We start from the raw sequence: 23,764 nt of genomic DNA, 5'->3' as shown, positions 1-23,764 counted from the left end.
CACAAGTGTAGTTTTCCCTAAAAAACCAACAAAAGAAGGTATTATTGGGTTGTGTGAGCCTGGATATTGATAAGATTACCAATATTCTGGTGATCTTTAATGAAGAGGAGTAGAAACTCTGTGCGCTGGGAGGTTTTGTGCTGACTAAATGGTGAGTAAAGCCTGTGAGAGATACTAACAATGTACAGGGTGAGTAAAGCCTGTGAGAGATGCTAACGACGTACAGGGTGAGTAAAGTCTGTGAGAGATGCTAACAGTACACAGGGTGAGTAAAGTCTGTGTGAGATACTAACAATGTACAGGGTGAGTAAAGTCTGTGTGAGATGCTAACAACGTACAGGGTGAGTAAAGCCTGTGAGAGATGCTAACAATGTACAGGGTGAGTAAAGTCTGTGAGAGATACTAACAATGTACAGGCTGAGTAAAGTCTGTGAGAGATGCTAACAACGTACAGGGTGAGTAAAGTCTGTGAGAGATACTAACAATGTACAGGGTGAGTAAAGTCTGTGAGAGATACTAACAATGTACAGGCTGAGTAAAGTCTGTGAGAGATGCTAACAACGTACAGGGTGAGTAAATTCTGTGAGAGATACTAACAATGTACAGGGTGAGTAAAGTCTGTGAGAGATACTAACAATGTACAGGGTGAGTAAAGCCTGTGAGAGATGCTAACAGTACACAGGGTGAGTAAAGTCTATGAGAGATGCTAACAATGTACAGGGTGAGTAAAGCCTGTGAGAGATGCTAACAGTACACAGGGTGAGTAAAGTCTGTGAGAGATACTAACAGTGTACAGGGTGAGTAAAGTCTGTGGGAGATACTAACAATGTACAGGGTGAGTAAAGTCTGTGAGAGATGCTAACAGTACACAGGGTGAGTAAAGTCTGTGTGAGATGCTAACAGTACACAGGGTGAGTAAAGTCTGTGAGAGTTGCTAACAGTACACAGGGTGAGTAAAGTCTGTGAGAGATACTAACAATGTACAGGGTGAGTAAAGTCTGTGGGAGATACTAACAATGTACAGGGTGAGTAAAGTCTGTGAGAGATGCTAACAGTGTACAGGGTGAGTAAAGCCTGTGAGAGATGCTAACAGTACACAGGGTGAGTAAAGCCTGTGAGAGATGCTAACAGTACACAGGGTGAGTAAAGCCTGTGAGAGATGCTAACAGTACACAGGGTGAGTAAAGTCTGTGAGAGATGCTAACAGTACACAGGGTGATAGTTTGGTCCCGGAGAGGATCTCATGGAATCAATGAGGATTTAAATTCAGGCTGTTTGCAGGCCAGCTTCGTCCTGCTTTGCTGTCATATCTCCAGGGCTGGTGATCCACGGTGTCCAAAAATCCCAGTGAAAGCCAAGGGCAGCTCAACCTTGGTGTGAAACCAAAAAACCCCCAAAACCCCACACGTCACAGCCAGAGAGGGCTGGGAGTCCCAATTCAATCAGATTCCCAGCAAATAAACAGAGTCAAGTGAAAAAAGAATCAAACAAAACCCCCAAATCAAACAAAAGAAACTTGCTGATTGCAGCCAAGGCTTTTGAAGATTACATCAAGTCAAACTTTTATTAGCAAAGTTGTATTTCATGTAAAATGAAAATATCTTTTCAAACCGTACGTGCACATCTGCGTGGTACAAACAGCAACTACAGTACAACACGTTTCTCTAAACTTTAATCAATGCACACTAACATTTAGCTCCCAAAAAAGTAACATTGTGATGGTGACACCACATTTGCTTTGATCTTTTTCTCATGAAATTACAAAGTCTCTTGTTTAAAGTCAGAACCATAATAATAAAAAACGAACAGACAGAATGCTTTGGCTCAAAGCCCCCGAGGGGCTCCTGCCTGAAAACAGAACAAATCAGTGCAGATCACTTGAGATTTGACATGAGAGATCCAGAGCTGCAATGTAAACATGTCCTGCTACTCCAGAGTGGTTTGTACCTTGATTTTTTTGTCATAAACACTGACAGAGATGCAGCTGAGGGTGTGATCCATTGGCAAACAAAGGGAATTCTCCATGAAGAATTTCCTTTCTTTCTATCTGTTCTTACAGATAAGCAAAATAACCTAAACACACTTCTCATCTGCAAAATAATGGCTGTTAAAATGATGCTGAGGTTTCCTCTCAAAAGCTCAAGGAGCAGTGAATGTTATTCTAACTTTTCTTTACAAAATGTGGTCACTGTTAAAAACTCTACCTTTATTTTTATATATATAGAAAGATTGTGCTACTATTTGCTTTCATGTCAAAAATAATATTGGCCTGAAAACTTTGATGAAAACCTCTCATGGTCTGGATTGAAGCCATTCAGCCAATGGAAGCAGTTCCCAGGAAAACAGCTACTCACTGGAATTTGTGCAGCATCAACACAGCAGAACAAATACCCATCATTAAAAAAAAATCATTAAATCACTTGCTAATTAGATCCATTTATGATGTGAGTTACAAGAAAGGTTTTAAAATTTTTTTCTACATGAACACATGATTTTATCCAGAGGGGGAAAGTAATTTCCTGATTTGATTTCTAATTCTTTTCCTAAAGATTTGATTTCTAATGCTCTTCCTAAAGATCCAGCCCCAGCAGGGCTTTGATGCCCAGGGCTGTGCTTTTATCCTGCTGGAGTGCAGAGCCACGAGGGTTTCTGGAGGTTGGATCCCTGATTTTGCCAAAGAGGGAAGATGGGGCTGTTCCTGCAGGTTCTTGATAATGTAATTAAATTTTAAAATATATGTATGTGTATGTGTATATATACATATATGTATGTCTGTCTCTGTGTGTGTATATGTGTATATATATATGAAATTACAGAAAAATTACCAATATTATGCTGCTCTGGGAATCCAAACAGCTCCCCTGGGAGAAAGGACAGAGGGTTTTTCCCCTTTATTTAGGAAGAGCTGATTTTATTCATTTAATCTTATGCACAGTCAAAACTGCACAACTTTTTCAGCAAGACCTATCCCTCTCTTCTTTCAGAGGTTTTTAAATCCCCAACCCTGGATCTGTGGGGCCAGGGAAATGCCTCCTCCCTGATGGGTGGAATTACATCCTGGCCTGATTTGGGTATCAAATCTGAAAGTGCCATTTCTCCTCTCATTTGCTCTGAGGCAAAATGTGCCAGAACCAATTGGCCCAACCTGGGATGGGATAATTAACAAGTCCCTGCTCTGCTCCCATGGATGGACTCCCTCCTCCCAGCAGGCAGGCTGGAATTCCCTGCTAGGTGTCAATTAATGAAATCCCCATGGATTTCCAGCAGGTAATTTTAATAAACACCCCTGGCCAGAAAAAGAAAAAAAAAATCCAAAAAAAATCCCAAACAAAGCAAGGCAAAGATTTAATGCTCAATGCACTATTTCAGAATCGGGTGTGATTTTGGGGCTGTTCTGTGCAGGGGCAGAAGTTGGATTTGGATGAATTTGTAGATCCTTTCCAAGTCAGGAATTTTCTATGAACTGCAGAGCAGTTGGTGACACTTTTAGTGAGCTACATGGTCACACTTCCTCTCAGCTTACACAATCCATGACAAAAACACAGCCCAGCTCCCTGCAATGACAAAAATCTCCTCAGGAAAACCTCAGCTTGCTCTGTTAATATACTTTTGAAAAAAAAAAATCTCTAAAAAACCATCACCAACTAGCACTTTTCAGGGTACCTTTACAGCAGAAAAAAATCCCAGTGCAGGGAAAAAAGGAAAATAAATGACTGGGGAAGAGAAAACAGAAATCTCACTCAATCTCAGTGAGTGAGATTTCCTGGGAGTTTGAACCACTTGTTTAATATTCACTGGGCATATTCCTCAAAACCCATGTTCAAAAATCCAGGTTCCATCGCACATCTTTTCCTCCCTGTTTGATTTTTAGGTCCTGAGGCATTGTGGAACACCACCATCAAGATTTAAGGCTGTGAATTAAAATCTGAGTGGAAAAAGCAGCACCACCAGCACATCACAAACACCTCTGAGCAGCAACAGAGCAGGAGCTGCATGGGGGATTTATATCCATTATTGGAGCATCTGACACTCACTAATATGGCCTGAAACAGAGAAATTTAACATTGTTTAACACAAGCATTTTCTGGGATGAGGGATCTGGTTTATCTGCAGTGATAATGCAGGAAAAGGTGATGGGTGTGTGCAGGAACAGCCCCCCAGCCCAAAGTCAGGATTTGGGGGAGCCCATCCCAATTTTATTCCCTAATTTTCAAATATATTTGATCACTGCAGATGATTCCCAAAGGAAATATATGAAAACCAGCCCAAAGCAAGCAGGTTGTCACAAGCCTAATCAGTCCTTAGATTTTATCTGGTTCGGGCTGCAGCAGACACGAGTCAGCAGATAAAGATGCTGCTGGGAAATGTCTCTGTTGATGAGATGCCAATTTTCACATTTCTATAATTGTGCACTCCCTTTTTTGGAAAATTACTTTTCCCCTCCAAAATTAAAAGGCTTTTGGACCTTTTTTGGTGTTTGGATTGAGTGAAATACAGAAAATATCTATAAGTAATAAAAAGTGAATAATGTGGGTCACTGATATGGGATGGGATAATTTTTAATTGAGGGCAGATTTCCACTCACCATTTTATACTCATATCCTGAAAGGGGCTTTTGGGGTGGCTGTTTGGTGTTTTCTTTTCCCAAAGAGAGGTTACACAAAAAGCTCCAATAAAACCCCAAAAAGAGGCACAGATAAGCAGAAGCTTCAGCACCAGAGGCTTCCAGAAACTGCCAAGCTCTGAGGAGCAGCCCCAGCCTGGGGGGAGCTGTGTGGGATCCACTGGGAAAAATCTGCATTTCCCTGGGCTTAATTGTAGCCCTTGCTGGAAACTCAGAACCATGGGAGTAATTCTTGCTTCCTCTCTTTCTTCCACTGAAATTGTGGAGGAGCCATTTGGGGAAATTTGCCTAATTGCTATCAGGATGCCAAACAGCTTTTAGGGTCTATTCCTCCTGCAGGAACTACTGGAAAACTTTCATAATGGGAGTGACAGAAGAAATGAAGCCACGTTGATGCTCTACTCAAGCAAGCAGATTGGAAAATACAAATGCTGTTAAAAAGAGATTCAGGAGATTCCAATACAAAAAGACCAAAAAAATGTGCTGTACAGCTCAGCTGAGTTAGTGTTGGAGAGGCAAAGAACCAGATTTAAACCAGCATTCAGTCAACAAAATAGGAAAACAAACTCTACCATAATGTTTTCTCTTTGCTTTTGTTGTTTTTTGTTTATTTAACAGTGAATAGGCTGAAAAGAAATGAAGTCTTGAAATTCAGGTAGGTCTAGTTTAGGTGCTGCTCGAATGGTGAGAGGTTTGGATGATTCCTATACACACAACTCCTTCTGGAAACTAATTCTGCTGGTCCAAATCCATATTGAGAAGCAAATCTACTCATTCCTACACAGCTATACAGACCCATGCTAGCAACATGTCTCAGTTCAAAATAAAACCAGGCTGCTCTGGACTTGTGTCAATATTAATATCATATGTACAACGTCTCCATGAAATGTTGGCTAGCTCACAAATATACAGATATGAGACAGACACCAAGGAGTTTGCTTAGAAATGCAGCTTGCAGCTGGGAAAAATTAAAAATATTTTGAGTGATGGTGGATGGGAACCCTGTTTTGCCTTGCCACAGGAAAGAGCTGCAGCTTAACATATTTAAGGAAATAGTGCCAGCTACTGGGCAGCAGCTTCACCCACACTCTCCTGTGGGTAAAGCTGCATTTCTAAGTATTGGAATTGACGTCAGCTGTAACCACTAAAACAGTTTTTTTTAAATATCATACACAAAGGGATTTAATTCTTTAGGAAAAAAATTATACAATATATAGAATATATTTCTCTGGTATTTTAAATCCTAATTTTCCTCGTTGTGTCACTTTGCAGAGTAACCGGGTTTTGTTGGTGCCATAACCTTGAGGTTGTAACCAAGGCCATGAGGGAATTTTAAACACATACCTGTGACAACAGCCATACAGGGCAAAAATACTACACAGAGAAACATATTCCAATCTGGAGCAGGAGGCAAGGACACAGATGTACCACCAGAGCAAACTCTGCTAAGACTAACACATCGTGTAGAAAAAAGAATTACTCTGTTTTATTCAGAAGAAAACACATAGAAATTAGGATGGAAAAATCATCTTTTAGTGGCAGTGACTTGTTTTGATATTACCTGGATGTCAGGATTTTCCTGGCTGGCTCAACTGGCACCCAGCTCCCCAGCACAGAGGTAACTGTGGGGACCCAACCAGGACAACACCACAATTAAACACCAATTTTAGGCGTGGAGAGGAAAAGTCGCCGTAGAACTCCCAGTGCTTTCCACTGATCCTTTTTCCTTAGATCCAGAATAAGCTCCAATAAATGAACCATCTTCATTGAACATGCCATGCTCCCCTTCTCCATAATCTACCAGACTATCAGCACTTCCAGTGGCTTTAATGTCCCCGTTAAGTGACTGGAGGCTGCCCTTCAGCGGCTTTTCATCGCTGTCACTACAAAATAAAGAGATGCCTTTCCAAAAACCTGCCTTTCCAAGCACCTGCCTTTCCAAGCACCTGCCTTTCCAAAAACCTGATTTCCAAAAACCTGATTTCCAAAAACCTGCCTTGCAGTGCTCGAGGGACACTCGAGGGACGTGCTCCTGCCTGGGGAAGGGGAGAGAGAGGGACGTGTGGGTGGAATAGTGAGGATGATCTGATCTCTGAGTCCTGCCCTGCTCCTCACACCTCTGAGCTCACACCCACATGGGGTTCTGTCATGATTCCAACCAAATGAAATGGTTAATGGGAATTATCAGTACTCATTTATTTGGGTTTTTCCCCCTTTTTGCCTTGGGCAGACAGAATGGACAGAGAGGGAAGGGGAAGGAAAAGGGAATGCTGGAAAGGATTGGAGGGGTCTGTTCCAGCCACCAGGGCTGATGTCAAATCTTTGGAACCTCACTCACTTCTCATTTTACAAAACACTGGAAAACATTCAGAGCTTATTTATTTAATTTTCCTTTTGAAGTGGGTGGGTTAGGTGATATCACTTCAGTGGGTAACATCTCATTGCTTTGGGAGCATCCCTTTGAGTTTAAATGACCAATAAAGGTGCTTTCCCCTTTTTTTTTTTCCCTGCTGTTATTTTATTTTACCAGAGTTTATCTCACTGGAGTTTGCCCCTGATAAGGGGGAGGAACTAGGAAAAAAACAAAGTAGAATGAATGTCTGCATCTTTTTGTCTTTGCAGTTTTTGTCCAGTGAAAATTCCAGGGAAAAGGGGAAGAACTGGGAAAAACCAAAGCAGAATGAATGTCTGCAGACTCTCTTCACTGAAAATTCCATAAAAAAGGACAGGCCCACCACAAAAATTCTGGGAAAAAAGTGGAATTTCAGTAGCCATTCCTCCTAATGGCACCACAGAAGAGGAACAAGAACAGGACATTTGGGGGGATTGGGGGAATATTAAAAGATTATATTAAAAAAAATTAAATTAGGCCTCTGATTTAGGGACATAATTACTCAAGGAGAGCCCTTGCTGCTAATGCCAACTCAGGGTCAAATCTTTGGCAATTTTATCTAAGGAGGGACAGAGAAATGAACCTGAGCTTCATTTCTTCAGGATGGACTCAATATAAGTAATAATATATAATAATATACTCTGTGCATAAACAACACAAAAAAAAATCACTACTTTTCTGCACAGGGCATTTCTCCTCAGAAAAAAGACAAGTTTGGATTTCAGGGGGAAAGGAAGGGGTCAAAGTTATTAACCTCAGGGCTTTCTTACCTTTCTAAATATTTGTCCCATTAGAAAGCATTAAAAATTAAATAAAGATGAAATTATGCAGAAAAAAAAAAGCCCTACTCCAGTACAAATAATGTAGTATATATAAGTGGGATTTCAACAGCAATTTTATGCCCTTAAGGGCAGCAACACCAGTTTTCCAGCATGGTTCTTATAATTATGTATTTTCCTTCATATCACAATTACATATTGCTAGAAGTTTTAGTTATTTTAAAGCAGCCAAAGTGGTTATTTCAATTCTCCTACAGGGATTTCTGTAGAGAGATGTTTGGTTTTTTAATGTTCTTTACCATATTCCAAACTTTTCTTTGTTTTCTTCCCCAAAATTCCCCATATTACATGATTTGGGTCTGTGTTTCAAAAACCCACTGAAGACATAGAATTCAATCCATTGACTTCAGTGGGCTTTTCAGCAGCACCCCAAATTATCCTATATATTTACATTATTCATACAATGCTAATTAAAAAAAACAAAAAAGTGAAAAATAACCATCAATACATCAGCATTTCCTTATATCCCAGCTTGGATGGATTGAAATATACTGGATATACCTTTATATTCCTACTCTTATCCACTCCTATGAGGTTTGCTTTGAAAATGAAAAACAGCATTAATTGCATGCCATAAAAATGTCCCGAATAATGATTTGGAAACAAACAAAACCCCAAGAAACACAAAGCCTTGTGAAAGCAGGTCCTATTTACCTATATTCCCCAAAGATTTCATCTTTTATTGATTGAGCTTCGGGATCTGGATGCAAATCTTCTTTTTCTTTCACTGTGCAAATAAAATAAAGGACAGATCTCTGTGTTGTGTTCTGCCATGGATTTTTCTTTTCCCGGGGGCAATGGGAAAACAATCTGCACTCACCTCCAGGCTGGGCTGGAGCTGGCTGGACACAACCTGGGAGCTTCCACGAGTTTGGGACCATTCCCTGATTTATTATGAGCAAGTATTTATAGAATCATGGAATGGTTTGGGTAGGAAGGGAACTTAAATTTCATCAGTGCCACCAGGGACACTTTCCACTGTCCCAGGGTGCTCCAAATCCCGTCCAACCTGGCACTGAATGTTTTCAGAGATGGAGCAACCACCACCTCTTTGGGCAACCAGATTTTGACCTTAATACATTTACCTAAATCCTTACTCACTGCCTGGAAGGTGACAGAGGTAATTTTTAGCAAAATATTCCACTGTTAATGTGCCTGTGGAAGTTCTGTCCGTGTGTCCAGCAGCAGTTCCCAGGTGGAAAGTGGGGCAGCAGCAAGGATCTTGCTGGATTAAATGCTGGAATATTCCAGGAGTGCTGGGAAAGGCCTTTGCAGGCTCTGTGAGCAGCACACAGCACAGCTCCACTTACACTCATTACAACCCCTTCTGTGGATATTTATCAAAAGCTACAAATCCTAATTGGATGTTTGTGCTCGCGGCCCTGCGGCCCCCAGAGAGGAACCTCTGAAGAATGCTAGTTATTAACATGTGAGCAGAGGGAAAGGACAATAAATCCATTTACCTGAATATTTGCCTCCTTTATTTCTTCTGACAAAGCAAATTGTCAGCAGCAGCAGGGTGAGCAAGGCGATGGCACACATCAGCCCGATGAACCAGCCCTGGGTGGAAATCCCCTCGTAAATGCCAGCGTAGGCTTGGGGAGATGGGTGAGGAGCAAAAAGGGAGAAAATCAATCAGAGGGAAAGGGCAGCACCCCACAATAACATAAACACATCATGGTCCTCTCTGGATTTTAATGGAACCAGCCTATGGCTACTGATGGTGCTCAGCTGCAACAGGAATGTCCAGAGTGAGACATTTGGGACTGGAGGGGAGCGTGTCGGGGACAAGGGACAACACAGACACTTGGCAAGGTGGCTCTGAGAGAGCAGTTGAGTCACAGGATTAGCACCACACAGGAAAGCTGAGCACAGAGCTGTTAAGCCTCTCATGCAAAAGCAGTTTTGTGAAAGAGCGAGAGGTAAAAGTGCCCCCAGTACATGCAGATCACCAAACTGGCCACTTATGGGCTTTATCCCACTGCCCTCTCACATTGCACAGGTTTGGGATTGTTCCAGGCTGTTGTAAAGCACAGGGCTCAGCCAAGAGCCTGGGATGTGTTTGTGCTGCCATGGGATTCAACTGCAAAGGGCCAACCTCAACCCCAGAGCACAGAACAATGAGTTTGGGACACTCACAGTGCACAGGAACCTCAGCATGGATTCACATGGAAAAACAAACGTTCAGCGCCTCGAAGGGCTTCGTGTCTCACCTCTCCCCCTGGTCTCAATTACATCTTCAAAAATGCTATTGTTATCCACCCAGTTCTTAGTCACTAGGCGGATTGTGTACTCAGTGCCAGGCTCAAGGGCCTCGCTGGGCTGAAACTTTGGGGTGGGCTTTACCGCGTCTGAAATCCTGCCGCTGCCTTTACCTACGGAATGCACACAGCCAAGGCACAGGGTTAATGGCATTCATGGACAAGGAGCCTAGGAAATGCACAGTTACAAGCAACACACAAACACAACAAGGAATTTTAAACATTTGGCATCGGGCAATCTGATTTTCCAAACATTCCCCAAACATTCCCCACTGACTTTTAATGTTCCGTCAGATGAAATCAACGGCGGACCAGAGTAATCCTGATGTTCAGGAAGGGGTTTGTTCATCTCCCAGGATGAAAGTTAATATTGATGGGGGATTATGGATCTGCTTGAACTAATGCCTGCTTAAAAAATTACAACTTGCAAATGGGCTTGCTTTGTATGGATAATCTGGGGTTTGATGCTTCTCCCATTGAACTGAACTCAGCAGGGAAGCACAGACAGCTTGTTAGCTGGATATGGATCCTTATATGTCTCCCAGAAAAAATTAACAGTGGGATTTGTGCTTGCTTCTCTCCTGACAGTGATTTTCTGTGTCCTTTTAAATTCCACAATGACTGCACAAAGCACTGGTTTAGAAACAACTCGACAATTTGCCTGTAAATGGACATTTAGGCATTTAAGTGTTGCTGATGAGTTTAATATTTGATTAGGAAAAGGTAAATTCCACTACTTCTGTTAATGGAACCTTGTTATTTGCAAAACACCTCCTGTAACCCCATCTGCATTCAGATTGTGGGCATTAAATGAGATTTTTCAGAACAGCTTTTGTGGAAAGCAGGAGAAAGGACATTACAGGAGTTGAAAATCACTGCCAGGACATGAACAGCCCACTCAGCAAATTCAGAACTGTGTGTGACATAGAGGGATCTCTTACAACATGTAAGAGGTGTCCTCAATGGCAGGAGAAAAATTTGAGGGGGGCTGCACTTAATAAAAATAATTCCTGAATTGTTCTCAGTCGCCTGACTTGCCTGTTTTGTCCAAAGCCATCTAAACTAAGGCTTCAGCACAAAGTATAATCTGAAAACTGCTCGGCCAATTAGCACTGGCAGGGGAACAATGCTCATTAATACTTCAACTAGTAAATAAGCAAAGCAAGAAGCTGCTGGAGATTAAGGCTGAGTTGACAGCTGAAGGGAAAAAAAGAAAAAAAAAGATTAAGATACATCCAAGCACAGTCAAAGCAGCAGTTCAGGATAAGTTTTTAAGGCAGCTCTCCATGTATTACAATAAGCAGTTAAATGAGCAGACCACTGGGACCAGAGAGAACACATCCAGCTGAAACACTGCTAATACTGAAGCACAGCTCATTAGCATAAATTAATCCATCTATGGGTAATTTTTGCTAAATGAAGTATGTGAAACCCAGCTATCGTTTTTAATCAAACCGAAAACTAGGCAAGAGGATACCACAGGTACATTTTAATTACATGCTCTAAAATCAAGGCATCAGAAAAATGGGGATATTATCCATAAAGGAACAGGAGTGAACACAAACCTTCAACCCAATGTCTGTTAAATACCACTAACACTTGTGCATGACATGGAAAATACATGACCCAAAGTGTTCACACCAGCAGCCTCCTAAGGAAGAATTTCTCCTGAATTCCTGGGAAGTAAATCCTAAATCTTAAGCTCCTGCCAGGTGGTTTGTGATGCATGTTCTTAAGCCAGCATTACCAGTCCCTCTCTGCCTCCTGTTTATTCCCAGCTTGTGGGAGCCTTTTCTGAACCATCAGCTCTTTAGAGAAGCAGAAAGAGGGAAGTGAGATGGCTGAAAAAATCCCTTTTTCTGCCCACTCATGGCTCAGCTCTGTCTGATGCTGCAGTTGCCCTGGCACATGGAGCAGCCCAGGGCTGGGATGGAGCTCTTGGGATGAGGATGAGCCCAGCCTAACCTGGCACTGGGGATTTACCAACAGCTCTCCATCTAGCATCTCCTAACCCAAAATACTCTTTTTTTCCCTTTAAAACTCAGAAAGGTGTCCAGAGCTGGGTGATTATGAGGTTTCTTTCCATGCCATTTCCTCCTGGTCTGTGTGGGACAGCCAACAGGGGCCCTACAGGGCAGAAAAATTGCTAATGGGGCGGGTATGGTGGCTGGAATAGAAAAAGCAGTGTGGCCTCCTGAAAAATAAAAGCAAAGTTACACAGATAAGGCAAAGCTCCACATTCTGGAAGGCCAGGAACATCCTGAAAGCTGCAGGAATTAGCTGCAGAAAATTGAAAGCAGTTGGGTTGGGTTTTTAATCTCCAATAAGGGAGAAGGAACATTAGTAATAAAGGCATATCACCAGCACTTCTCATCTTCCCCCACTATTTATCAGCCACACCATGGGACTTGCATGAACATTAAACACTGAACTGCAATTTTACAATATTCCTACTGGGCTCCAAGATTTATGAGGAGAACAGAACACACATTTTTTATAGAAGCTTATGGTATAAAGGGAAAAACAATAGAAACCACCCCTGAAGATTTTCCAGAGTGTTCTCCAAAAGTTAGCACATCTTTTATAAAATACACTTATATAAAAAAAATCTGGCAGTCCGAGAGCTAAATACTAATTGTGGGCAGCATCTTAATTTATAACCATACCTGTCTAAATACATCTGCTGCAATAAATGCAAAGCTGAACATCCATTAATTTCCCCCTGCTGCCTGGCTGTTAAAAAATGTATAAATATGCAGCACAAGTATCCTTCACTTTCAGGGCTTTTCAGTGCAGGAGGTAATTCATGTTAAATTTGGATTATTTTGTACTACAGAGATTAGCAAACCTGTTGTATATAAAGTTTATTGAGAAAAAATTATAGGGAAGATGATGATCAAGCAATTTGCACTGATTTAATTAGATTTTCTAGATTGTGAACTAAAAATTAGGTTTGCTGCTAACAGCAGCAGTGGTTACATTTGGAAAAGTATTTTATTTTTCCTTTTCCACTGTGCCCATGGCAAAAGAGAGCTGAACCCACATGTCTTTGGTCCTGAGGGATAGGGACCTCGCCTAAGATTTTCCAAAATCCTTTGGGAATTACGAGCCAACAGCCACTGGAATGTAATGAAATTGGTGAACTTTTATTTCCTGGCTTCTCTGGAGAATAAACCTACAACTGTGTGGCTTCATGTGGATGAATTTCTCATTAATGCTTGGATTTCAGGACACACAATGATAATTCTCAACATGTAATATGTGTTTGGTAATCCCCAAGCAGCACTGGATGAAAAGGAGCTTTGTGTTAAAGAAGGGCTGCTACATTAAATTAATCTTTTCACTTCTGGAAGAACATCATTTTGTGTTATGTTTCTGAGGGCTAATGATCTTGGGGAAATTGACATTTTCAAGGGGAAAATTAATTAGTTTGGAGGTCATTTAAGACATACTGCCTGAAAATATGAAGACAGAGATTACAGTCATTTTCTAAGGACAACATACCTTCTTCTGTGCAATGAAACCACAGAAATTAAGCTGTTATTTATTTTTCAGTACAATCCAAGTCCCCATTTGCTCAGGTTCAAGAGTCATTTTATCAAGAAATGATAAAGATCTTAGGTTGCCCATAAGGGTTTCATTTCTGAGTTATTTTCCCTGTACAGATTTGTTTTTAGTGGTACTAAATGCATCCTCACACATATTAAATAAGGAAATTCCCTTTTCTTTCTAATTCCAGACAACAGTAGCAGAATAGCTGCAAATAAATTAAAGCAACAGCAGTGAGAGAGATAAGTAAAAAAAAAAAAAATGTGAATGACTCCAGAGCTGCCACCTCAACATCTCCACTTTCCTGGCAGATTGCATTGTGCAATACTGAAATACCCGTGGCAAAGGCTGAATTGCAGCACTGGAAGTTTCCAAAGCCTTAAAATGAACAACGAGAGCTTTATGGGTTTATTATTAACCTGGAACAGAGTGGTTATAGAATCACTGAATCAATCCCCAAAGAAACGTGGAGTGCTCCATCATGGAGTTTCATTTCAGAGGGCACCACGTTTTATATCTGTCACTTACGAGGGTCATTTGAAATGATAAACTTTGACTTCTGAAATCACTCTCCTCCTTCAAAAAGAGAGATTGTTTTAATTTTGAGCAATTGCCTCGGTCCCCAAACCACAGTTTGAAATCCCAAGGAGGTCACTGAAAAGAGTGATTTTTAATTTTTTTTTTTCAGCCTATCATGTTTAGGTGAAAAATATCTGAACAATTTAGCCAACAAATAGTGACACAGAACTCTAATGGCATCTCAGTGACAGATGCAGTGCCCTAATTTAGGGTGGCTTGAGAAGCAGCAAGGAGCACACATAAATCATAGAACTGAACCCTTGCAGCTTTCATTAATTATACTGCTCTAGTCTAAGAAATATTTCACAAGAATCAGGTGTTGCCACCACTGAAACAGAGTTTAGGAAAGTAGAGAATGAGAACAAAATGAATGTCAACATCTCTAAACCATGACAAGGTTATTTCAAGGAGTCAAAACACATTATTCTGGTTGCCCAATGAAGGCGAGAAGAGGCAGCTAATGAGGGGAAATGGGGTATTTTTATCTTGAAAAAAAACCAAAAACTTTTCTTTTCTTAATGAATAATAAATCAAGATGATTAATAGCTGCTACCAGTGAGTACCTGTATCCTACAGTGAGACTGGAGGCCAAAAGAGAGTTGAGAAAGAGTTTTGCTACTTGAGAAAACAAATGGCAGTTCCTGACTGGATGTGGAACTGGGACATGAAGGTCTAAAACACATTTTTCCTGTTTTACCAGTAACTGAAAAGAATTCTGCAACTTAGAAGTCCAACAGCACATGGGCCATTTTTCTATTTTCCATCAACATTGCTGCACACTGTTATCTTTGCTAAAAATGATGCAGTCAGGACTCTTTTGCTTATCTCATTCTCTTTTCTCCTTCCCCGGGGTAAGTGCACAGCAATGGTTTCTGATGAATAGCAAGGAGCTGCTCCTCAGTGCTGTGGAGTTCTCAGACTTGCTGAGCACAGTACATTTTATTTCATTTCAGCTGAAAGTGAAAGATGAGCTATCATAGAGTGCTTGGGATTTTTTTCTAAATCACTGAACATCAGTGTTTCAGCACAGGGTGTAAGTGGCAGACAAACACTTACTCCTGGTCTCTGATAAAATAATCATAAATAATGGAGCAAATGCAGTCAACTTGATGTTTATCTGGATTTTCCATGTCAAACAGCTGACCCTAATGTTGCTGGCAGTCCCCCATCTTCATGCACGGGCAGAATTTTTTTTTACAGTATTACTGAGAAAAGATTATCTGCATTTCCAATTTTCTGTTTGTGCCTGAACGCAATTCACTTATTCCAGCATGGCTTAAGGAGTTGATGGGTGGGAACTGAAACAGGACTGCACAGCAAAATGAAACAGATGAGCTCTGCTTCCCTGAAGAACACCATGGCCACATTAAAAAGCCCATTGACTGCTCTCATGGCAAGGAAAACAAACTTACTTCCCCTAATTACAAAGGAAATGTCAAGCCTGGATTATTCCCGATGGATTTTTCTGTTACGAAGCAGAGTAATGCAGAGTCCCCAGGCAGGTGCAAAGGAGGGCTCTTTACTGCAAAAACCAGGCCTTTTAAAGCAGTTAGGCCATTATCAGCTGCACTCCATTTAAGCACAACAAATGTAATTCAACCAACTACCATAAACCACGATGTGAGCACGTCATGGTTCTATAACTTGTTTTCCTACCTCCAATTCAGCTGAGTCACTTTCCCATAGTTCTTTTCCACTTAGCCAAAGCAGCAGGCCCTAGCCATGATTTTACAAGGGTTGCTAATTTTGTAAGGTTTTACCTAATTTTGTAAGGTTTTACCTACAGCATTTTTCCCGCTATTCTCAGAGCTCTTCCACACCAACACGGATTTTGTGAACTTACTGCCTTTGGCCAGCGTCAGCTCCAATTCAGCCAAGTCACTTTCCCACAGTCCTTTTCCACTTAGCCAAAGCAGCAGGCCCTAGCCATGATTTTACAAGGGTAACAACACCCTCATTTTGTAAGGTTTTACTAAACACAGCGTTTTCCCCGCTATTCTCAGAGCTACTCCACACGGAAGCGGATTTTGTGAACTTACTGCCTTGGGCCAGCGTCAGCTTCAATTCAGCTGAGTCACTTTCCCACAGTCCTTTTCCACTTAGCCAAAGCAGCAGGCCCTAGCCATTTTTTACAATTTTTTGATTTTACAAAGGTAACAAGGCCCTAATTTTGTAAGGCTTTACCTACACACAACATTTTCCCGCCATTCTCCACACGGACGTGGATTTGTGAACTTACTGCCTTGGGCCAGCGTCAGCCCCTCCTCGGTGGCCGCCTTCCCGCAGCCCTTGGCCGTGCAGGCTTTGATGTAGAACTTGTACTTGGTGCTGGGGCTGAGCCCTGCCAGGTGCCAGCTCAGGGCAGAGCGGTTGGCCACGCTCACGTTGCTCAGGGCGCCCACCTCGTGCGTCTCGTTGACTGCAAGGGAAGAGCATTCAGTCAGGATTGTTTTTGCTGGAAAATGTCCCAACAAAAGCAGGAATGATGGAGCTGCCTCTGAGACAAAGTGGAAATTTTCCAGAGTGGAAATCCATTTTGATTTAGGCAAAATGTACATCTTTGAGTTAAGTCTGTAGTTTGAAAACGTAGCTGTTTAGTCTGACTGTGTGTTCTCATAAAAAGCCCAGGCTCAGAGAAGCTGCTTCAGTGAAGGACAGAGATAAATAGAGACAAGACAGAGAGACAGAGAGACTGCTACGAGAGCAGGTCAACTTGACCCAGGAATTCTTTCTGATAAAGAAAAATTAGCGGCGTCACACGAAATCTGTAAAAACGAATATGGATGAACCTATTGAGAAATTGCATGCTTATGTATTTGAGGGGGATAAAAAAGGATCTGGAGATAGATCCACTCTGTCCATAATGAGCAAAACCAAAGGGAAGATCTGGATGCAAAGGCATCTGAGCAGTTCTGCTATCAGCAGGGAGAAGTGTAAAGTACACGGGTGATTATTTTTTTAAAAATAAGGCAGAGACTCATCTTTTACCATCCTCAAAGAATGTGTAAAATAGACTGAATTATCACCACACCACTCAAGTGGTGTTGTGGCAGCCTGGGCTAAGTACTGGGTCTTGCCTGAGGTTGTCTTTGTTTCTCATTTCTTTCCTAGGCAAGAAAAAAAAGAACTCCCCTGGTATTTGGTTGTTTTCAGTGTGATTACTCAACACCATGACTCAGGTGGTCCTTTGTGTTTCTTCTGAGGCACCTTAGGGGGGAGAAACTCCCTGACATAATGTGCAGAGCTACATTAATGTGGCTTCATAGAGTGCTCTCATCACAATGCACTGTGTATTAAATGAGCTTCACTCCAGTAAAATGTTCACCTACAATTTTGGGGTCTTTTTAGCCACTACATTAGGGGTAATTTGCCAATATGAAATAATTGAATCCGCCCATAAATGTGGGACAGGGAATGGCAGCAATGGAAGCTTCCATGGGAAAAGTGCCTGGAAAACTGCATGGAAATCTGCAGCCTGCCCTCTGGCAGCCTCTGTGCACATCACACCTGAGAGTTTTCCTTAACTAATCCTGCTCCAATTCTGAACTCAAAGCAAACAAGGCACATACTTATCTGGTACTGCAGAATGTAGCCAGTGAGGTGACCATTTGCCTTCTTGGGAAGCCCCCAGGACAGAGTGACTGAGTCCTGGTCAAAGTTCAGGATCTTGAGAAAACGTGGCTGTTCAGGGACTGGAAGACACAGGGATGAGTTTTCAGAGGAGAGTGAACAGGTCTGCCCCTACAAATTCTTGTTAAATGAGGATATAATTTAGCTGAACGCCCACAGCTCCCCTTTCGAGTGAAGTGCTCTACAAATGGTGGAGTTTTTACTATCACCTTAAATAAGGCAATCAACTTACCTTGTCCCAAGGACAATTTCAATTTATGTCCCTCCATCCCATATTTTCCTCTTGTCTTACCTCCTTCTGGAGTTTCAAAAAACACAGGGGAGCTCTCAGGGCCGTCTCCTCTGGAGGTGAAAGCCGAAACTGTCAAGCGGAATTCACTGAAGGGATCCAGGCCAGGAATCATCCCAGAGGTCCTCTCTCCTACAAACGTCAGGAAGTGTTTCTCTGGGTGATGCCTCTTTCCATCCAGCATGCTTCTTGTTTTCCACCAGTTCACCTGTGAGGAGATTGGGATTTCTATTAACAAATTATATTGTATGGGGATGAGCATGATCATGATCTCTCTCACCATCCCAAAAATGAGAGATCGCAATCTGGGAATCATTTAATAATTTATTCAACTATATACAAATATTTATAGAGAGATTTGTAACCTTGTAGCCTCCTAAGTGCCCACGAACTCTGTCCCTTGGTATCCCCGACCAGAAGACTTCGACCAGGGTGCTGTTGATGACTTCCACCGACACGCGTGCAGGAGCAGCATCTGGAACTGTAAAAACAAAAGTCCCAGGTGTTAAAAACACTTCCAAGAGCCCAGATTCACACTGTTCCCAGCTCCAGGGCTTGGCTTTCCAGCTCCAGCTGTGCCATTTCATGCAGTCTCACTGCAGGCAAGCAAAAAGCCATTCCACCTGCATCCAGTGGGTGGAATGGGCCAATAAACATTATTTTTCTGTATTTTTCTGCTGAGGGTTGAGATACATGTGTACTGGGACACATGAATTTCAACACCAGTATTTATGATTTCCTGTTTCAAGCAATGCTTACAGCAGTGAGAAGAATAAAAAAAATGATTAACATGGCACTCAAGAAGGCAATCATAAAGGGTTTTTTTATAATCAATTTCATTTTACAACTAAGCTCATTAAACAGTAGGATTTTAATCACTGCATAACACAGAGAGCTATTACAGTTCCTTGAAAAAAAGGATGCCTTGATCCATTGACAACTGAATTGCGAGGAAGATTTTGCACTGGTAGATGCAAAATTAGACTCATCACAGAGAGACAAAGGAAATAAACATCCTGTGGAGTTTCTTTATTCTTGTTCTCACTATTCGCCACCTCTTCTGCACCATCAGACCTTCCTGTAGCCACCTCTGGGTGGGCAGTGGGGATTCTCCCGTCTGACCACCACTGGGTCATTTCCAGCACTGAAGCTCCATGTGGGAGCCATGTGAAACCATGGGGCAGAAGCCAGGCTGGAGAGATGACACATTCTGCAGGGACTCATGGACAAGGTAACACCAGCACACGTGGGAATGCGGCTCTGTCTGCAAATTCACTCAAACACCCAGCGCCTGTGAGTTTGTCCCTAATTGTCAGAGTATTTAACTTCTGACAGTGTTAAACTGTTGGGTCAAGCCTCAGAGAGCCCACAGATTTTTTCCCTACCAAGTACAACCCGACTGCTACACTTCAGAGACTTCTCATGGACTGTGGCCTTCAGCAAGTACCCAGATTAAGCCAACAACTGAGATTAATGAGAGCACAAGTGACCTTTCCAAAAAAACCTCTCACACTCGAGCAGGCTGGCAGCCAGGCACCCAGCATGGGTCATGTCCATGTCTCATGGAGCCCATCAGGCTGAGCATTGGCACTCCAGCTGCTTTGGGCTGCCCAATCCATCACTCCATACCCGGGTGTTCTGCAGCACAAGAAACCCCCATTTTTACAGCCAAGCTCCTGCCAACTCACCATCCTCTCCTGAATATCCAATGGTGATGTTTGGCTCCGGGCCAGATCCTAAATTGTTCACAGCCTGGACTTTGATCTCGTAGGGCACGAAGGTGGGCACGTTCCGCACGCTCAGGGAGTGCTTCTTCACCAGCTCCTCGTTCCAGTCCGTCTCCACACCCCGCTGCCTCCAGCTGACCTTGTACTCCAGCCCCGGCCCGTTCCTCTCCATGGGCTTCAGTGGCTGGGGAGAACCAAAAGAGATCTTGTCTGCCTTTGTTGTAATCACAAAACAGCAGCTGAGGGGAGCGGGGATGGCTTTGAGTCACTCTAGTGTGGTGGTGTTCACAGGGGTCCCAGGATGAGGGAAGAGATGAGAATCTTGACTCCATGTTTCAGAAGGTTGATTTATTATTTTATGATATATATTATATTAAAAGAAAATGATATATTAAAACTATACTAAAGAATAGAAGAAAGGATTTCATCAGAAGGCTAGCAAGGGATAGAAAAGAATGATAATAAAATCTTGTGACTGTTCACAGCTCAACACAGGTGGCTGTCATTGATCATCAAGTAAAAACAATTTCACATGCTGGGTAAACAATTCTCCAAAGCAGCAAAACATAGCGAAGCTGAAGCTTCTCAGATTCTCAGGAGAAGAGATCCTAATAAAAGGATTTTTCATAAAATATGTCTGTGACATTCTAGGACATGAAATAAAACAACGCATGCGGGAACGTCCAAGGTAAAAAGAAGGGAAGTTTACTTTCTGACCCCAACATTTGTAGACTTTCAAAAGTGACAGTGGATTGGAGGATGCAAGTGCTACCTCTCCAATGACACTGGACAAGACAACAGTCCATCAAGTTTCTCCTCCTCCAGAGAAGAATGTAAAAACAATAATTATTTGCATAAAGTGTGTGAGAAAATTCATTACAGAAATGTAAACATCAGAAGGCTTAGAAGAACTTAGAAGAACAGGGTGGCAGTTTTGGAATGTGTGTTTCAACACTGAGAGAGAAAAGGGGCAAAACCTCCAAGCTTTAAGTTTTTTGCTGTCATTTTAATTTGAGGATGATTGGAACAACAACAACATGACTTCAAGAGAAAGGGGAGTGAAAGGCTTGGATTAAAATCCAGATTAATTGCTAGGAGCCGTATTTCTGCCTCCTACACACATCAGGTTTTGTTTTGCCACAGGTTTTCCTGTGTGAGGTAAAACCACACGCCTTCAGCACTACTGAATTGCACAGTTTGGCATAAGGCTGTGTGTGCCTTTTAGCAGAGATAAAATTTGCATTTTATCCTAGAATTTTATGTAGCACAGCAAGTTGGGTCATTAAAATTTAGATTTGTTCTAACTACACACCAAATGGTTGAAATTATGCCTGGACATTTAATGTGCAACTGCTGGGCCACTCTGCTTTTACCAATCAGCTGAAGAATTCATCCCAGCAGGGTTTCCAGCTAATTAACAGGAATTTATAAAATATTAGGAGATGTATAGCAATAGCTTGTCATGAGACATCCTCAAGTTGAGTTTATTTCCCTGAAAATGCACTACTTTAATTAAGAAAGTTAAATAATCACCTACCCTACCAAAAAAGCTGAACACTGGAACAGCTGTGGGTGTTTCCCACCATGTAGGCTGGTTTTAATAATATTTAAATATAGGAAAATATGAAATATATTACAGATGGTTTGTATCCAAGAGGTCTGACAGGAAATAGCATCAAATACCAGTAGAAAGTTATTCCCCTTTGATGTTCCTCATGCACAGGGAGACCTAAAGTTGGGGGATCTGCAAAAATTCCCACTGATCTGCTCTGCTGTGAGGACCTTTGGGATGTCTGAGGCAAAGGAAGTGGGAGATTGGGCAGCTTTCTCACAGGCACCACCTCCACAGCAAAGATCCCAGGAAATGGGAATTGCAAGAGAAGCTGGAGAAGTGAAAAATTCCTCCTAAAAATCTGATTTCTTGGATAGAGTTAAATTGCAGCACTGCTTGACTGTTATTTTGATCTCCCTTCAAGCTGCAAATCCTTGCCTGAAAATCCCAGTCACTAAAGCTCAGCTGGTCTCTTAATCCAAAATAGGCAGATTAACATCATTCTGCAGCCTTTGTCTGTCAGAAACAGCCTGTGCAGTGCCCAGCAGTCCCTCTGAAAAGCACACAGGAAATGCCATAAATAAATGAATATCCTGTTTAACAACATTTTAATGATTCAACAGGATTTAACCAAGCCTTTCCATCCCATTCTCTCCTTTCAGGCTCAGCTTTCACTTCCACTTTTGCCCTGTCTGAGCAGTGCTTATGAAGTTCCTGGTGCTCAAATCAATCCCAGTACTTCCCAGTAAACATACTGGGTAACAGAACTCTGCATTTTATGGATTCATTAAAGATGGAAAAGACCTCCAAGATCAAATCCAACCTTTTCTGAGAGGCAGAATTGTCTCCCCTGACCCTGGGTTAAAAATCCCATTCGAGTCCAAGCCCATGGATCTTGAGGGCCATTTCATTTTGGATGTAATTCTACCCCACCGGGGAAAAATCTGTTGTTCTTCACTGGGAGCAGAAGATTGAGGAGTAAATCTCATGCAAATTGTGTGTAATTCCAGCCTCAACAAAAACCTGCTTCCCTCCACAGTTGTGGATATTTGTGCTAAATGAAGGAATACATAACTCAACTGCTGGCACAGAAGCTCAAGGCTTAAAACCCAGGAAATTTGAAGCCTGGAAACCATCCTCAAGACTTTTACATAATTCCTTTGATGCACATCACAGGCTTTGGAGGTTTATCCACATTCCTTTAGTTCTTGGTGTAAAAATTCAAGCTCACATTCTCTTGGGCAAGGGATCTGTGGTGTTTTTAAACTTCCAGGCTGCAAGAGCAGAAGCCGTGAGCCTCCCATCCCCTCCCTGGGCCTGGCTGGTAATTTTAATTGCAGAAGCAGTTTCTTGCATAAAAGAAGCAGAGATGAACAAATTCTGGTGAATTCTCACTATGCTTTACAGGAATTCTATATTTTTTTAATATCTTCTGAAGTCAGACATAAAAACCAGGCTTTTGAACTAAAAATGATAGCAGGGTTGAAAATGCAGAATAAATTTAAGTCAAATTCATCTTTCAGAAGAATAAAGGATCATTCCTATAGGATTTGCTAATCTTGCCTTACCTCCCATTTCATCACCATTTCATTGGGTTCAGAAGCTTCAACTCGGATGTTCTCAGGGTTTTTATCTGGAGCTGAAACCACACAGGTGACAAGGTCAGTTTGCACATCCCGTTTATTTGCATTTAGCATTCAAATGCCAAAAAGGATGGGAAATTCTCCTATTAGTGACAGACACTTAAACAAAAAACGTTCATGAGATGAATGGCTTGGATCAGCAAAGCTGATGGGACCCAAGCATGTTGTTTATGCAGTTTGGATTCCTAAGTGTCCCTGTTGGTTGGAGCCACCAGCTAACATGGAACTGTGACTTTTGGATTTGAAAGCACCAGATGTGGGGGGATTATGAGGAAGAGATTTTTCTCCCTGTGGGGATAGCAAACAGAAGGTGCATCATTAGAGGTGCACACACAGCTGGAAAGCTGAGGAGGGAACTCAAATTGGTGCAAATGGGGGAAAAAAGAGAGAAAATGCCAAGGAATGCAAATGCTGTGCTGAACAGTTCGCCTCTAAAATGACTTTCAGGGAGGCAACATTTTCTGCCCCAGTGAATGCTCTGTAAATGGAGATTTTTGACAAGTGCTCCTGGAAGGCTCCTTCTAAACCCAGCCCTTCTGCAGGAACTGTTTGTCCATGAAGTTCTGCAAAGAGTGGAAAATCAGCAAAGTGAGGCGCTGGAGGTGTAGGAAAACTCAGCAGCGTGGACTCCTCACTTTGGCATCCTCAGGAATTTTATGCAGCACAGCAATTTGGGTCA

General features: G+C 42.0%; 1 protein-coding gene across 1 annotated transcript in view; it reads right to left on the bottom strand.

Annotated features, from left to right (window-relative positions):
- Positions 1 to 1,585: 1,585 nt before the first annotated feature.
- CHL1 (cell adhesion molecule L1 like) overlaps positions 1,586 to 23,764 on the bottom strand; it is a 130,024-nt gene continuing 107,845 nt past the window's right edge. Inside the window, exons 20-29 of the mRNA XM_058813025.1 lie at positions 23,011 to 23,081; positions 19,852 to 20,074; positions 18,529 to 18,644; positions 18,167 to 18,371; positions 17,814 to 17,936; positions 16,484 to 16,663; positions 10,069 to 10,230; positions 9,319 to 9,450; positions 8,510 to 8,582; positions 1,586 to 6,507 (exon numbers count right to left, since the gene is read on the bottom strand). Coding sequence (XP_058669008.1) covers positions 6,291 to 6,507; positions 8,510 to 8,582; positions 9,319 to 9,450; positions 10,069 to 10,230; positions 16,484 to 16,663; positions 17,814 to 17,936; positions 18,167 to 18,371; positions 18,529 to 18,644; positions 19,852 to 20,074; positions 23,011 to 23,081 — 1,502 coding nt within the window. The 3' untranslated portion in view covers positions 1,586 to 6,290. The remainder of the gene's footprint in view (positions 6,508 to 8,509; positions 8,583 to 9,318; positions 9,451 to 10,068; positions 10,231 to 16,483; positions 16,664 to 17,813; positions 17,937 to 18,166; positions 18,372 to 18,528; positions 18,645 to 19,851; positions 20,075 to 23,010; positions 23,082 to 23,764) is intronic.

This window comes from Ammospiza caudacuta, chromosome 12 (genome assembly GCF_027887145.1).
Source record: "Ammospiza caudacuta isolate bAmmCau1 chromosome 12, bAmmCau1.pri, whole genome shotgun sequence".
In the NCBI taxonomy this organism is placed as follows: domain Eukaryota; kingdom Metazoa; phylum Chordata; class Aves; order Passeriformes; family Passerellidae; genus Ammospiza; species Ammospiza caudacuta.
Note: the sequence above shows the minus strand (reverse complement) of the source record. Positions and strands in the feature narration are given on the sequence as shown.